General features: G+C 47.5%; 1 protein-coding gene across 1 annotated transcript in view; it reads left to right on the forward strand.

The window, feature by feature from the left end:
* Positions 1–13852, forward strand: part of CDK10 (cyclin dependent kinase 10) — a 42903-nt gene extending 29051 nt beyond the window's left edge. The window contains exons 13-17 of the mRNA XM_073659204.1: positions 9505–9612; positions 9797–9936; positions 10635–10731; positions 12860–12984; positions 13117–13852. Coding sequence (XP_073515305.1) covers positions 9505–9612; positions 9797–9936; positions 10635–10731; positions 12860–12984; positions 13117–13293 — 647 coding nt within the window. The 3' untranslated portion in view covers positions 13294–13852. The remainder of the gene's footprint in view (positions 1–9504; positions 9613–9796; positions 9937–10634; positions 10732–12859; positions 12985–13116) is intronic.
* The last annotated feature ends 1924 nt before the right edge of the window (positions 13853–15776 follow it).

Consider the following 15776-nt stretch of genomic DNA (forward strand, 5'->3'; position numbering starts at 1 on the left):
TCGGAAGGCCCCGAGGCCATGCCTCTCTATCCAGGATAGATCAACCTCTCGACCCTCTACCATTAGTGATCTCTCCCTCTTCTTTAGAGCCTCCTGTCACGCTGTCTCTGTATACTGGAGGTAGGGGGCCTAAGCTGACCCTAAGCTGGGGCCCTGACTAATCCCTCAACCTGGAGGTACTGTTAAAGGTACAGAGGTCCAGGCCGCCAGCGTAACCCCTACCTCCTGAGGATCCCTGCACCTAAGTAATCTAGTCCTGAGAAGGACCCCGATCACAACAAAAGGGGACAAGTAATAATATGCCCACACACAGTACTTAGACGAACGAGACAGTACAAGGGAAAACCCAAAACCACCTTGCATACAAAAACTACACAACTACAACAGAGGGAACACCAACGGGAAAGGAGATAAATGATAAAGCGAGGAAGGGAAAAAACACTCCAAATACACTTATCTCTGAAACTCCAAATACCACGATCCGCTCTGTTAGTCTGCATGAAATGCTTTCACCGACACTTCCCTAACAGACCAGCAGGCATTTGAAGGAGTCTCACTACAGCAGCATTGATTGCAGCTGGGCGAGGCTGGACCTCGTCTAGCACAGAGAGAGAGAGAATTAACTCTCTCACTGCCGAAAAACACAAAGCACCAAAAAGTCAGCTGCGAGAAGTCAGGCTGTGTAATCGTGACGATCCTCGTGGCGACACACCCGTGACAGTACCCCCCCTTCTACGAGGGGCCTCCGGACCCTCAGGGCCAGGTTTATCCGGGTGAGTCGTGTGGAAGGCCCGAACTAATCGGTCTGCGTTAATATCCGACGCAGGAACCCACATCCTCTCCTCAGGACCATACCCTTTCCAATGAACCAGGTACTGAAGGGACCGGCGATTAAAGCGTGAATCGATGACCCTCGATACCTGGAACTCCAAGTTACCCTTGACCACCACTGGAGGGGGAGGTAAAGGTGACGGTACCACCGGCGCCACATACCTCTTAAGCAACGATCTGTGGAACACGTTGTGAATTTTAAACGTAGGGGGGAGGTCAAGACGGAATGCCACCGGATTAATAATAGAACTGATTCTGTACGGCCCGATGAACCTGGGACCCAGTTTCCAGGAGGGAACCTTAAGTTTTATATTCCTGGTAGACAACCATACCCGATCGTTCACACTTAGGTCCGGACCAGACACTCTCCTCCTATCAGCCATACGTTTGTATCGGTTCCCCATAGTATACAGATTCTTCAGCACCCCTCTCCATACTGAAGCGAGTGATGAGGAAAATCGTTCCTCCTCAGGAACCCCCGAAGAGCCCCCCCTACTGAAAGTACAAAACTGGGGGTGAAAACCATATGCCCCAAAAAACGGGGACTTACCAGTGGACTCGCTCCGCCTATTATTAAGAGCAAACTCTGCCAGAGGTAAGAAAGAAGCCCAGTCCTCCTGGTTCTCTGACACAAAACACCGGAGATATGTCTCCAAGCTCTGGTTCATACGTTCCGTCTGACCATTGGTCTGAGGATGAAAAGCCGATGAGAACGACAAATGCATCCCCCGCCGTGCACAAAACGCCTTCCAGAACTTGGACACAAACTGAGACCCCCGATCAGACACCACCTCGGAGGGTACCCCGTGAAGCCTCACAATCTCCCCAATGAACACCTGCGCAAGAGTTTTAGCATTAGGGAGAGCCGGAAGAGCGATAAAATGTGCCATCTTGCTGAACCTGTCCACTACAACGAGTATGACCGTTTTACCCGAAGACGGAGGGAGGTCCGTAATAAAGTCCATAGACAGATGAGTCCAAGGACGCTCCGGGATCTTCAAAGGTAAGAGGGCCCCAGACGGACGGGTATGTGAGGTCTTAGAGCGTGCACAAACCCCACAGGACGCGACAAAAGTTACCACCTCCTTATGTAAGTTAGGCCACCAAAACCGACGCGAGAGGAGATCCACAGTTGCTCTACTCCCCGGGTGTCCTGCAAAAACTGAGTTATGGTGTGCCTCGATCACCTTTTGTCGCAACTGATCTGGAACAAACAGTCTCCCCGGAGGTCCAACAGGGGCGTCCCCCTGAGCCTCCAATACCTCCTCCTCCAGCTCAGAGCATACTGCCGAAACCACCACCCCCTCCTGAAGGATAGGAATCGGGTCGTCCGTATTCCCGGCCCCAGGGAAACTACGAGATAAGGCATCCGCCTTTACATTTTTTGACCCAGGACGATATGTAACGACAAAATTAAACCTGGTAAAAAACAATGACCACCTAGCTTGTCTGGGATTCAGACGTTTCGCGGACTCCAGATATAGCAGGTTCTTGTGATCGGTGATGACGGTGACCGGATGGACTGCCCCCTCCAAAAAATGGCGCCACTCCTCAAAAGCTAACTTAATGGCCAAGAGTTCCCTATTGCCGACATCGTAATTCCTCTCAGCGGACGACAATTTTTTAGAGAAAAAGGCGCACGGATGCCACTTACCAGGGGACGAACCTTGTGACAATACTGCTCCCACCCCTACCTCGGAAGCGTCTACCTCTACAATGAATGGCTGTGACGCATCAGGTTGAATGAGTATGGGTGCCGAGGCAAAACATTTTTTCAAGGAGGAGAATGCTTGACAAGCCTTGTCAGACCACCTAGAAAAATCCGTCCCCTTTTTAGTCATGTCTGTGAGAGGCTTAACCATGGACGAGAAATTACGAATGAACTTCCGGTAATAATTAGCAAACCCCAGGAAACGTTGTAGTGCCTTAAGATTCTCTGGCCGATCCCACTCAAGAACTGCCCGCACTTTCCCAGGGTCCATACGAAAACCGGACGCTGAAACCAGGAAGCCTAAAAACTGGAGTTCCTGTACGGCGAACACACACTTTTCCCATTTGGCATACAGTTTATTATCCCGCAAGATCTGTAACACCTGCCTAACGTGCTCCTGATGAGACACCAGATCCGGCGAGTAAATTAAGATATCATCCAGATATATGACAACAAACTGTCCCACCAGGCGGCGAAAAATGTCATTAACAAAGTGTTGGAACACCGCCGGGGCATTAGTCAGACCGAATGGCATGACAAGGTTCTCATAATGCCCCTCCGGAGTGTTAAACGCCGTCTTCCACTCATCCCCCTCCTTCATCCTAATCAGATTGTACGCCCCCCTGAGATCCAACTTAGAGAACCATTTGGCGCCCACGATCTGATTAAAGAGATCGGGAATAAGTGGGAGCGGATACGGATCTCGGACCGTAATCCGATTAAGTTCACGGAAATCCAGGCAAGGGCGTAGGCCTCCATCTTTCTTCTTAACAAAGAAGAACCCCGCAGCCACCGGTGAAGATGAAGGTCTAATATGCCCCTTAGCCAGACTTTCTGAAATATAATCCTTCATGGCCTGCCTCTCAGGACCAGAAAGGTTATACAACCTAGCTTTAGGTAACTTGGCCTCAGGGAGCAGTTTTACAGAACAGTCATACTCGCGATGAGGAGGTAGTTCCTGACACCCTTTCTCCGAGAATACATCCTCAAAGTCAACCAGAAATGGAGGTAAGACCCAAGGAGTAACCGCACCGATGACCGTGTTCATGCAGTTTTTATTACAGAATTTACTCCATTGGCTTATCTCTCTGGTTTGCCAATTAATAACCGGGTTATGCTTAGTTAACCAAGGAAGGCCCAACGCTATAGGAGTGGGAAGACCCTCCAACACGTAGCAAGACAACAGTTCTTTATGTATCGCCCCCACTTGAAGTTTTACGTCATGCACAGCTTGCAAAAAACTTCCCTGACCAAGAGGCCTGGCATCGATCGAGAATATGGGGATGGGTTTAGCCAACTCACTCAATCGCATACCTTGAACCCGGGCAAACCGAGCATCAACCAGATTAGCCCCGGCCCCACTATCCAGAAGAACAGATATCCTCTCAGTTCTCGTACCCACCACCACCTCCGCCGGTACGAGAAACTGAGACGAACCTAGGGACGAAATACCTACTCCCAGATTGCCGTCCACCACACAACCTGGGATCAACAGTTTTCCGACGACTCTTCACTCTGCCAGGGACGGGATGGACACCCCCCAATAAAATGTCCCTTTCTCCCCCAGAAGAAACACCTTCCTGTCTTATGGCGCACCACCGGTCCCCTCCCCTGAAATGATGTCCCTCCTAATTGCATAGGCTCCTCTGGACTGACCAGGGGAACCACCATATGAGGGGACCTTGTAGGAGGTGGAGTCATCACAGGGGGTAGAGTTATCCCGCACCTCTCCCGAAGCCGTCTGTCAACGCGAATAGCAAGGGCCATAGCGGCTTCCAGTGACGCGGGAGAGTCATACTGTGCCAACACATCCTGTAATTTGTCGGATAAACCTTGACAAAACTGGCTCCTAAGAGCCGGGTCATTCCATTGGGTGTCCGTGGCCCACCTACGGAACTCCGAACAGAATTCCTCCGCCGGACGATCTCCCTGCTGGATCCTACGTAACTTAGACTCAGCAAGGGAGATCCGATCTGGGTCATCATATACGAGTCCCAGAGCAGCGAAAAACCTATCCACTGACTGGAGAGCCGGGGAGCCCGGGGGAAGAGAGAACGCCCAAGATTGTGGGTCCCCTTGTAGGAGCGAGATGACAATTCCCACCCTTTGTTCTTCACTCCCCGATGACCGAGGCCGCAGCCGAAAGTACAACTTGCATGCCTCCCGGAAAACAAAAAACTTGTCCCGCCCCCCAGTGAACCTGTCAGGGAGAGCTACTTTAGGTTCTGGTCCGGCTTGCTCCCGAGGATACAAAACCTTGGACCTAACGTCCGCCAACTCCATGGACAAACTCTGCAACTGCCGAGCTAGACCGGCTACTGGATCCATGGTAGCTGGAGAAAAACTAAGTGGGTCGGTGAAAATGTCACGCTGTCTCTGTATACTGGAGGTAGGGGGCCTAAGCTGACCCTAAGCTGGGGCCCTGACTAATCCCTCAACCTGGAGGTACTGTTAAAGGTACAGAGGTCCAGGCCGCCAGCGTAACCCCTACCTCCTGAGGATCCCTGCACCTAAGTAATCTAGTCCTGAGAAGGACCCCGATCACAACAAAAGGGGACAAGTAATAATATGCCCACACACAGTACTTAGACGAACGAGACAGTACTAGGGATAAACCAAAACCACCTTGCATACAAAAACTACACAACTACAACAGAGGGAACACCAACGGGAAAGGAGATAAATGATAAAGCGAAGAAGGGAAAAAACACTCCAAATACACTTATCTCTGAAACTCCAAATACCACGATCCGCTCTGTTAGTCTGCATGAAATGCTTTCACCGACACTTCCCTAACAGACCAGCAGGCATTTGAAGGAGTCTCACTACAGCAGCATTGATTGCAGCTGGGCGAGGCTGGACCTCGTCTAGCACAGAGAGAGAGAGAATTAACTCTCTCACTGCCGAAAAACACAAAGCACCAAAAAGTCAGCTGCGAGAAGTCAGGCTGTGTAATCGTGACGATCTTCGTGGCGACACACCCGTGACACCTCCAGAAGGCGCCATTGCAACATGCCGTCCCCAAAGCCCGGAGACGAGGAGGATGAGGATGCCCTATTTGCCCCGGCGGTGACACTGGCATAACTCTGGACATGTGTTGCCACCACCGGGGGGGTAACCGGACCAGTGACTACATCAGCCCCAACAGCATCACCATTACCCACCTCTATCTCACCCTCCACCAAACCAGCAACCACACCACTGGACAATGAATTGACCTCATTCACACCCACCACCACATTCATTCCTGCTGGACCAGTAACAATGGTGGATGACATTTTGACCTCCGCATCATCAGGCACAAGGGGCTCAGTCACCTCCATAGAACTGGAGGCGACCTCACCCCTGGTCTTATGTGTGCCCTCCACATCATCAGTCGATAATTTCCGCTGTTTTGCATTTGTAGAGATGCGCTGCTGATCTTTAGCTGTTGTGAGGCGCCGCTGATCTTTAGCATCAGGGTCTTCCTGACCAGCGGCGCCAACACAAAATAACACTTTTGTGGGAGGACTGGAACGCTGAGCCCCAGCAGCCCCCTCACACTGCCGCCGCTTCTCAACTAAGTGATCAGCGGCAACAGCATTCAGAGGCGCCGAGGCTACCGGAGCTGCCCCCGACACCGGGCTGCTCCCCCCCTCACTGAGGAGCGCACCGCAGCATCGTGGCCTGACCGAACGCCCGCCACCGGGCTGCCCTGACTGTCCAGCCTCTCGGCTGATGCACCTCCTGCTGCGTCCCCGCTACTACAAGCAGAGACGGAGCTCTGCGCCTCACTACCACGCTGTGTAATCTCCCGGCGCCTTTGCATCGGATCCACAGCAGAACCCGGGCTAGGATGGGCAACGGGGCTTATACAGCGAGCTGAGTCTGCCGCCGACTCAGGGGGTACAGGGAGGGGGGCATATACATAGCTTACCGCTTCCTGCAGCTTTGGCTTGATCTTCTTAGCCTTTTTGTGGCCCCCAGGTGCCTCTTCTGGTAGATCATCACCAAGATGGAAGTTTTGGAGGCACACTGGGGACTCACGGAGCTTTATTTCTGCCATTAGTGCCCCTCCCTGGCCGCTGCTGTCACTGTCCTCCCCAGAGCTGGCAGAACTGCGACCGGATGTCATTGTTGCCTGTCCTGCAGGGAGATTGCTGCACGTGGCCTGCGGGTGACTTTGCAGGCTGCCAGGTGGGGCTTCCTGCTGGTCATCATCACTCTCATCATCCACCTGGCTCTCAGGCTGCAGCCCCATCTGCCTTTGCTCTCTGTTATCAGCCATTTCTCTGAAGCAGTCTTCATTAACTAGTTTTTCCTTAAAAGGACCACTCTGCTCTCTGATGACAGCTTTCCTTAGTTCCAGCAGATTAATCTCACTGGTGAGCCTCTTTACCTCCGCCTGGAGTTTAGCCTTCCTCGATTTGGAGGCACCTGCAGCTTTGGCGCTTGTGCAGCGCAGCTCCTCCTGAAGCCTCCTGACGAGCTTAGTCGCATCTTCATACTCACGGAGGTGGATCATGACCCGGGAGGCATAGGTGGACACAGACTCCCGGGGTCCCTGCAGTCCCCAACCCCCCTCAGTGAAGTCGGCCTCACCTCCGTGAGCACTCAGCCTTCCTCCGGAAGGAGCACAATCATGATCGCTGTCTGGCTTTTCCTCCATGTTGGGAGCCTTGCGGCTTCTAAGAGTCTCCACAGTCCCGGGGGGAGTAGGAACCACATTGCTGCGACTCCTGGTGGAGCGTCTCACCCCCAAGTCCTCCGATGTGCAGGCCGGTTGCTGGTTTCTTCTGCCCCCCGCCGGCCTGGTTCGGGAAGCAGAAGCCTGGGACTAGGCTCATTCACTCATCCCAGGAAACCCACTCCCTCCCTGGGTAGGAGATAGAGAAGATCCCCAGGTGGAGAGGTGTTGGTTCTCAGGAGAGTTGGAGCACACAGCAGGACCTGCAGCCACCACACCCGCAATCACCACAGTGAGCAACAGCTGATCAGAGCTGCACTCACTATTCTGCTGGGGGTCACTGTGTACATATATTACATTACTGATCCTGTACTGATCCTGAGTTACATCCTGTATTATACTCCAGAGCTGCACTCACGATTCTGCTGCTGCAGTCATTGTGTAAATACATTACATTACTGATCCTGAGTTACATTCTGTATTATACTCCAGAGCTGCACTCACTGTTCTGCTGGTGGAGTCACTGTGTACATACATTACTGACCCTGAGTTACATCCTGTATTTTACTCCAGAGCTGCACTCACTATTCTGCTGGTGCAGACACTATGCACATACATTACATTACTGATCCTGAGTTACATCTTGTTTTTTACTCCAGAGCTGCACTCACTATTCTGCACATTACATTACTGATCCTGTGCTGATCCTGAGTTACATCCTGTATTATACTCCAGAGCTGCATTCACTATTCTGCTGGTGCAGTCATTGTGTACATACATTACATTACTGATCCTGAGTTACCTCCTGTATTATACTCCAGAGCTGCACTCACTATTCTGCTGGTGCAGTCACTGTGTACATACATTACAATACTGATCCTGAGTTACATCCTGTATTATACTCCAGAGCTGCATTCACTATTCTGCTGGTGCAGTCATTGTGTACATACATTACATTACTGATCCTGAGTTACCTCCTGTATTATACTCCAGAGCTGCACTCACTATTCTGCTGGTGCAGCCATTGTGTACATACATTGCATTACTTATCCTGTATTATGCTCCAGAGCTGCATTCACTATTCTGCTGGTGCTGTCATTGTGTACATACATTGCATTACTTATCCTGTATTATACTCCAGAGCTGCACTCACTGTTCTGCTGGTGGAGTCACTGTGTACATACATTACTGATCCTGAGTTACATCCTGTATTTTACTCCAGAGCTGCACTCACTATTCTGCTGGTGCAGTCACTGTGTACATACATTACATTACTGATCCTATACTGATCCTGAGTTACATCCTGTATTATACTCTAGAGCTGCACTCACTATTCTGCTGGTGCAGTCACTGTGTACATACGTTACAATACTGATCCTGAGTTACATCCTGTATTATACTCCAGAGCTGCATTCACTATTCTGCTGGTGCTGTCATTGTGTACATACATTGCATTACTTATCCTGTATTATACTCCAGAGCTGCACTCACTATTCTGCTGGTGCAGTCATTGTGTACATACATTGCATTACTGATCCTGTATTATACTCCAGAGCTGCGCTCACTACTGCCTGCTGTTGGGGTTACCTGGGAAATCCTCCTGATATAATCCTTTGTTTCCGTTGTTACTTTTCATTCTGTATTATGTAACATTATATAAAACGTTGTCACTGTTCCCTTTCCTGGGCTGCCACCAGAGGGCGCTCACTGACAGCACAATCTCCATTCTTGCTTAGTTTACAGTCATCAGTGCAATAAGGCACTTTTTTTTTTTTTTTTCCATAAACTTTTCTTTCCTGCGTTGGGACTTATTAACCCTTTCCTTTCGGACAAACCATTATCCTTGATTATTCATATGGAGACGTCTGTCAATATCTCTGGATTTTGTCGCCCTGTCTGGTCACTCCCCTGAAGAGCTTGCAATCAGTCTTGAGTTATCCTGATTGCTGTTTTGTAGGGCATATTGGTGCACTGCAGGGTCGGGAGGCGGATGGAGGGAGGGTGGGATCTGGTGGGGCTTGTTGGGGTGGGAGTCTTCGGGGAGGTGCCACGCTCGCTATTAATATTGAGTCTCTATAGCTGATCTCTCTGATTGCCGTGAGACTCTGCGGTCGGGGAGTTCTGCTGCTGAGCCGTCACTATGTCCACGTCTCAGAGGCTGGTCCTGGTTCTTGGGGGCGCTGGTACTGTTGGGTCTGGCATTGTGAAATGTCTCTTGGAGAAAGGTAGGGACGCTCTCTTCTTATGTGACAGGTGACCGATCTTCTGACCTAAGCGTCTTCCTCTTTTGCTGCAGGCTTCCTGGTGGCCGTAATTTCCCGGGATAATGCCCGCTTGGAGAAGCTGACGAATTTTGTGCCGGCGCAGTACAGAGAAAGTCTTCACACCCTGGTTGGAGATGTGGGTAAGACATGGAGAAGCAGCAAGGAGGCATCGTACCTGTATGACTATGAGGGTTGTTGGGATTACAGCTCTGCAGCACACACTTGTTCCTTTCATGATATGATATTGCTTTCTGCGAGGGGAGGGGGTCTCCTGCGGCTCTGTCTGGCTTGCTAACCCCTTTTTGTGTTTTGGGTTTTGCACAGGCTCGGAGCAGGGGGCACAGGATGCGGCAGCTACCCTGGTCAGCAGAGCGGGAAAAGTGACCGACGTGGTTTCCTCGCTGGGGTTCAGCTGGTGGCAGGGTGGTCCGCCCCACACACAGTCGTTGCAGGAGCTGCAGAGGGTACGGTGCCATAACTTTTATTACATAGCTTTCACCATCATCCCCGCTGCATGTATTTGTGCGAAGAGCTTACAGTCTACGTCCTTAAGGAAAGACACAGAGGTCTGTGCTTTGTAACAGCGTTCCACATTAAGACTTGTGCAGTCCTATGTAAATGACAGGTAGCATATTGCAACGTCACAAGGACCGGTGCTAGAAGAGAAGCTCCTATATACTGCACGCTACTGACTCGGCTCTGCTGCATGTGTGCAACCCACTCATGACCAATTCATCTTACAAACTCGGCACTTCTATATCTGCAGTCGCACGGTTGACAGACAGGTCCAGATATTGACGTAAATTAAGTAGCAGATATTTGCCTGCGCCGTTCACAACATAAAGGGTACAAAGACCGTCCGACAATGCAAAAATAATTGGCGATAAAGGAAGGGGGCGACATATTGGCACAGCCGGGAGGTTTGGTGATAGGATCTGCAACAATCAATATACAAGATAATTGACAAATTTAAATCATAATGTAGCAAAACTGTGAAAGTCCTAAAATGCTGTGTGTGTGTGTGTGTGTATATATATATATATATATATATATATATATATATATATATATATATATATATATATATATATATATATATATATATATATATATATATATATATATATATAATAATCAACTCACGGATCCCTTCTCCCTGTAGGTGCTGGATACTTTACTTCTCAGCACGTTTACATCCTGGAAGGCTTTCTTTCCCTTGATAAAAGATAATCCAAGCGGAACCTACACCTTCATTACCGGTAGGTGATGGTCAACAGATTTGTGTCACTGGCTAAGGAAAAAAGAAATCTATATATAATATAAAATATATATATATATATAATTATATATATACAGTCATATGAAAAACTTTGGGCACCCCTATTAATCTTAAGCTTAATGTTTTATAAAAATTGGTGTTTTTGCAACAGCTATTTCAGTTTGATATATGTAATAACTGTTGGATACAGTAATGTTTCTGCCTTGAAATGAGGTTTATTGTACTAACAGAAAATGTGCAATCTGCATTCAAACAAAATTTGACAGGTGCATAAGTATGGGCACCTCACCAGAAAAGTGACATTAATATTTAGTAGATCCTCCTTTTGCAAAAATAACAGCCTCTAGTTGCTTCCTGTAGCTTTTAATGAGTTCCTGGATCCTGGATGAAGGTATTTTTGACCATTCCTCTTTACAAAACAATTCCAGTTCAGTTAAGTTTGATGGTCGCCGAGCATGGACAGCCCTCTTCAAATGATCCCACAGATGTTCAATGATATTCAGGTCTGGGGACTGGGATGGCCATTCCAGAACATTGTAATTGTTCCTCTTCATGAATGCCTGAGTAGATTTGGAGCGGTGTTTTGGATCATTGTCTTGCTGAAAGATCCATCCACTGCGTAACTTCAACTTTATCACTGATTCTTGAACACTATTGCCAAGAATCTGCTGATACTGAGTGGAATCCATGCGTCCCTCAACTTTAACAAGATTCCCAGTGCCGGCATTGACCACACAGCCCCAAAGTATGATGGAACCTCCACCAAATTTTACTGTGGGTAGCAAGTGTTTTTCTTGGAATGCTGTGTTTTTTTGCCACCATGCATAACGCCTTTTTGTATGACCAAACAACTCAATCTTGGTTTCATCAGTCCACAGGACCTTCTTCCAAAAAGAAATAGGCTTCTTCAAATGTGCTTTTACATACCTCAGCCGACTCTGTTTGTGCGTACTTGCAGAAACGGCTTCTTTCGCATCACTCTCCCATACAGCTTCTCCTTGTGCAAAGTGCGTTGTATAGTTGACCGATGCACAGTGACACCATCTGCAGCAAGTTGATGCTGCAGCTCTCTGGAGGTGGTCTGAGGATTGTCCTTGACTGATCTCACCATTCTTCTTCTCTGCCTTTCTGATGTTTTTCTTGTCCTGACACTTCTGGCCTTAACAAGAACTGTCCCTATGTTCTTCCATTTCCTTACTATGTTCCTCACAGTGGAAACTGACAGGTTAAATCTCTGAGACAGCTTTTTGTATCCTTCCCCTGAACAACTATGTTGAATAATCTTTGTTTTCAGATCATTTGACAGTTGTTTTGAGGAGCCCATGATGCCACTCTTCAGAGGAGATTCAAACAGGAGAACAACTTGCAAGTGGCCACTTTAAGTAGCTTTTCTCATGATTGCATACACCTGGCTATAAAGTTCAAAGCTCAATGAGGTTACAAAACCAAAAAAAGTGCTTTAGTAAGTCAGTAAAAAGTAGGCAGGAGTATTTAAAACAAGAAAATGATAAGGGTGCCCATACTTATGCACAGGTCAAATTTTGTTTGAATGCAGATTGCACATTTTCTGTTAGCACAATAAACCTCATTTCAAGGCAGAAACATTACTGTGTCCAAGAGTTATTACATATATCAAACTGAAATAGCTGTTGCAAAAACACCAATTTTTATAAAACATTAAGCTTAAGATTAATAGGGGTGCCCAAACTTTTTCATATGACTGTATATATATTATAAACTTTGCAATTTTCTTATCAAAAATCCTCTCCGTTCTTAAAACTGAAGGGTTTTTGATTCTATTTTTTTACTGCTCATTGCTAGGTGCCTATCAGTGGTGTCCGGTTTTATATTCAAGGACACGGGGTTCTCTGTTCTGAAGCCCACCAGATTACTTCAGAGCCCCTGCGCCCTTCCAATTCCTCTACTTTTTGGGATCGGAGAGCGCTCAGCAATGCCATCGGTCTGAACTGTCCATCATCTGGAGCACATCGGCCCTGGCAGGAGGCTAGGGAGCGGTGCGCTCCGGAAGATCCTATAGACCATTAATGTCTGTCTGCAACGTCCAGTGTATTTTAATGAAATTGATGCAGTTTTTCATGTAACCTTAGGGGGCGCTGGTGAGCGTTTGCTTATGCCGGGCACTGGATTCCTAACTTTGGGCGCAGCAGGAGCGCTGGCGTTTTCTCAAGTGATCCGGGAGGAGTATCCTGACGTTCCTTGTAAACTGAATGAGGTTAGTGCTAAAATTTGGGAGGGACGTCTAAAAGAAATTGCAATTTCGGTTGTTAATTATATGGTTCCAAGGGTCCAATATTGGCTGCTGGAAACAGTCAATAGTCTCACACCCTGTTTTTGCCGTTATCAGGTAAAAATCAACATGGGGGTGGCTCCTCCCGAGCGCCTTGGACCCGGTTACGTGAGCCATTTGGAGGTAGGAGAAGCTGTTGCGTCGTTGGTGGAAAAAAGGAGGGTGTCCCACACAGTGCTGTGCGCCAACTCCACCACCGACCTTAAGACACTTATCGTAGAAGGGAAGCTGTGAGATTTGGGCGATCGAAACCTGGTTCATATCCCGTGTTTGTACCGTCACAAACCCGTCCCCCATCACCACCAAGACCACCATCGACTGATAGCCGAAGTGTGGTTCTTCTACAAGCTCTATGGGTCGGAGAGCCATCTATTAAGGAGCACCACCATGTTTTCCAATCCCTTACCCTATGGGTCGGAGATCCATCTATTAAGGAGCACCACCATGTTTTCCAATCCCTTACCCTTATGGGCAAGGAACCAGCTGCAACCTAAACAATCCCTTGAAGAAACCAAAGTAATAATCCGGATCTGTTCTACTAAGCTGGCCGCCGGTTTAGAACAATGCGTAAAATCCAGCTTGTATTATTTTTTTTTTAACATGAGATTGTTCCATTTTTTTCTCTGGGAGTTTCATAATGACAGGATGGTTTCCATAAATTCATCCCCTGCCCATCTGTTGTAATATCTGATGGCTCCTACAAGCTTTATATATAATATTAACCACCTCGTTCCCACTTTTTCACCAATCCGATCTTAGATTCATGTGACTGCAATAAATCTTGATGAAATAATATTTTTGCATGTTGGTGTATGTGAACCGGAGCAATTAATCCTCATGATCTCTGGGTCTTATAGTCCATGTTGGCTGTCGTGAGCCGAGGCTCCATAGCTGGGTGACGGCTAAGAAGGAGATGGGGGAATTTGCAGCAAAATGAGGTCACAAATAGAAAAGCTTATCCATAAGCTGAGCTGGTACAGCTGGCCTGCAAGCCATTCTTTTATGTGCCAGCTTCCATGTGCATGCCATCTATCCTACTGGCACGCATGGCATATTGCCCATTGCAAACTCTACTCAGACTTTTTGGGCTTTATTCCCAAATCTCATTCCCCCATTTTACCTCTTTAGGTAGATTTTGCAAAATTATCTGCGTGCTCATGCATAAATTTGCAGGACTCAAGTTTCCCTACTAAAATTTTTAGGGGGCTGAAATATGTAAAGAAAATTCAAACTTCTTGCAGATGTTGCCAGCAGCCGTATAATGCACACATTTACCCATCTCCTCTTGATTTTGCAACTTTGGTGACTTGAGGATCATCAGATACCTTACGGGGTCACAATTGAAGCCAGATTTGACCCATATGGATGGAACAATAGTGGGCACGGGAGATACCCATCCATGCAATAGATGCTAACTATCCAATTGCTGGGGCGTGGGGTATTAACTTGCATTCTTGGTAGAACTCCTTTATAGGGTAACAGTCATTGTGTAAAAGTGTCTTCTATATATTACAGGTACAGTATTGTGTTGCTGATCGATGGGGGTGTGGGTTCTGGGAACTCGCCAATCGCTCTGAAATCCTTAACTCCTGCATGAGCTGCGCACACAGAGCGGTGCACGGGCTCAGTAGTAAGACTGTCCATAGCCAGGTTTATAAGAAAATGTATAGACCCAGGAGCTGCGGACTTCAAAGACATGTTTTGACTGGTCGCGGTGGTCTCTGGATCTGGACCCCCATTGATCAGCAATGCTTTACTGTAATATTATATATTTTTTTTGTTTAAAGGCTTTGGCCATGTAATCTAAGAGCAGCATGATGTAGAGGCAGAGACCTTGATTTCGGTGATATGTCACTTACTAGGTTGTGTTTTGCGGTTTCAATAAAAGCAGTGTTTTATCAGCAGGAGATTATCACTACATGACTAGGTGCCTCATGCCTCCTAGTCCAGCCACACCCCCATCACTGATTTGTTAGTGTACACAGAAAGTAGCCAAGCAGCCAATCAGTAGTGGGGGCAGGGTTACAAGCTCTGCTAGATCTACAGCAAAGAAAAACTGATTGTATCACAACTGCTGCCCCCAGTAATCCAAGTAGTACATTGCTGGAATCAGGGACTCTGCCCCTACATCATGCTGCTCTCAGATTACATAGCAAACAGATTCCCTTTAAACCCTTCTCCAAATCTAACATTTGGTATTTCGGAGCCCGCAGCACAAGATCTTCAGAATTTCTCGCAGATTACAGTGGAATTTATAAAAAAAGACCCCCATATTCCTCCTCGTTTGGGGTACAGTAGGCTCTGGATAGCTGCTCAGTTATAGATCTGGATGACACCCATTCACACACAGAATATTTTTGAACCACAGATTTTAAAATCAGCAAATTTTGGATGCAGATTTGTAGATTTTACCTTTTTCACAATGCAAAGGGTTCAACACCCTGTGTGCGTAGTAGGGAAAACTGCGGAAAAGTCGTGTTTGCTTTCTAACTTCAATTCTTCCATAATTGTATAATGTAAGAATAAAAAAAAAAAAATTAATGAATTAGACGGCAGCTCCCCCCCAATGAATAAAGCTATAAATAAATCCGCTATAAGACAGCAATTATGTTCCGTTTTGAATACTTGGCCCCGGTGCAGAATCTCCTGCCAGGATGGAAAGATCCCAATTATTTCTTTGTCTTTTGTTATAGAAACACTCAATAAAACCCAAAAAC

Source organism: Phyllobates terribilis, unplaced genomic scaffold (assembly GCF_046119375.1).
Source record: "Phyllobates terribilis strain yellow unplaced genomic scaffold, ASM4611937v1 Scaffold_13__5_contigs__length_258822181, whole genome shotgun sequence".
Classification (NCBI taxonomy): Eukaryota; Metazoa; Chordata; class Amphibia; order Anura; family Dendrobatidae; genus Phyllobates; species Phyllobates terribilis.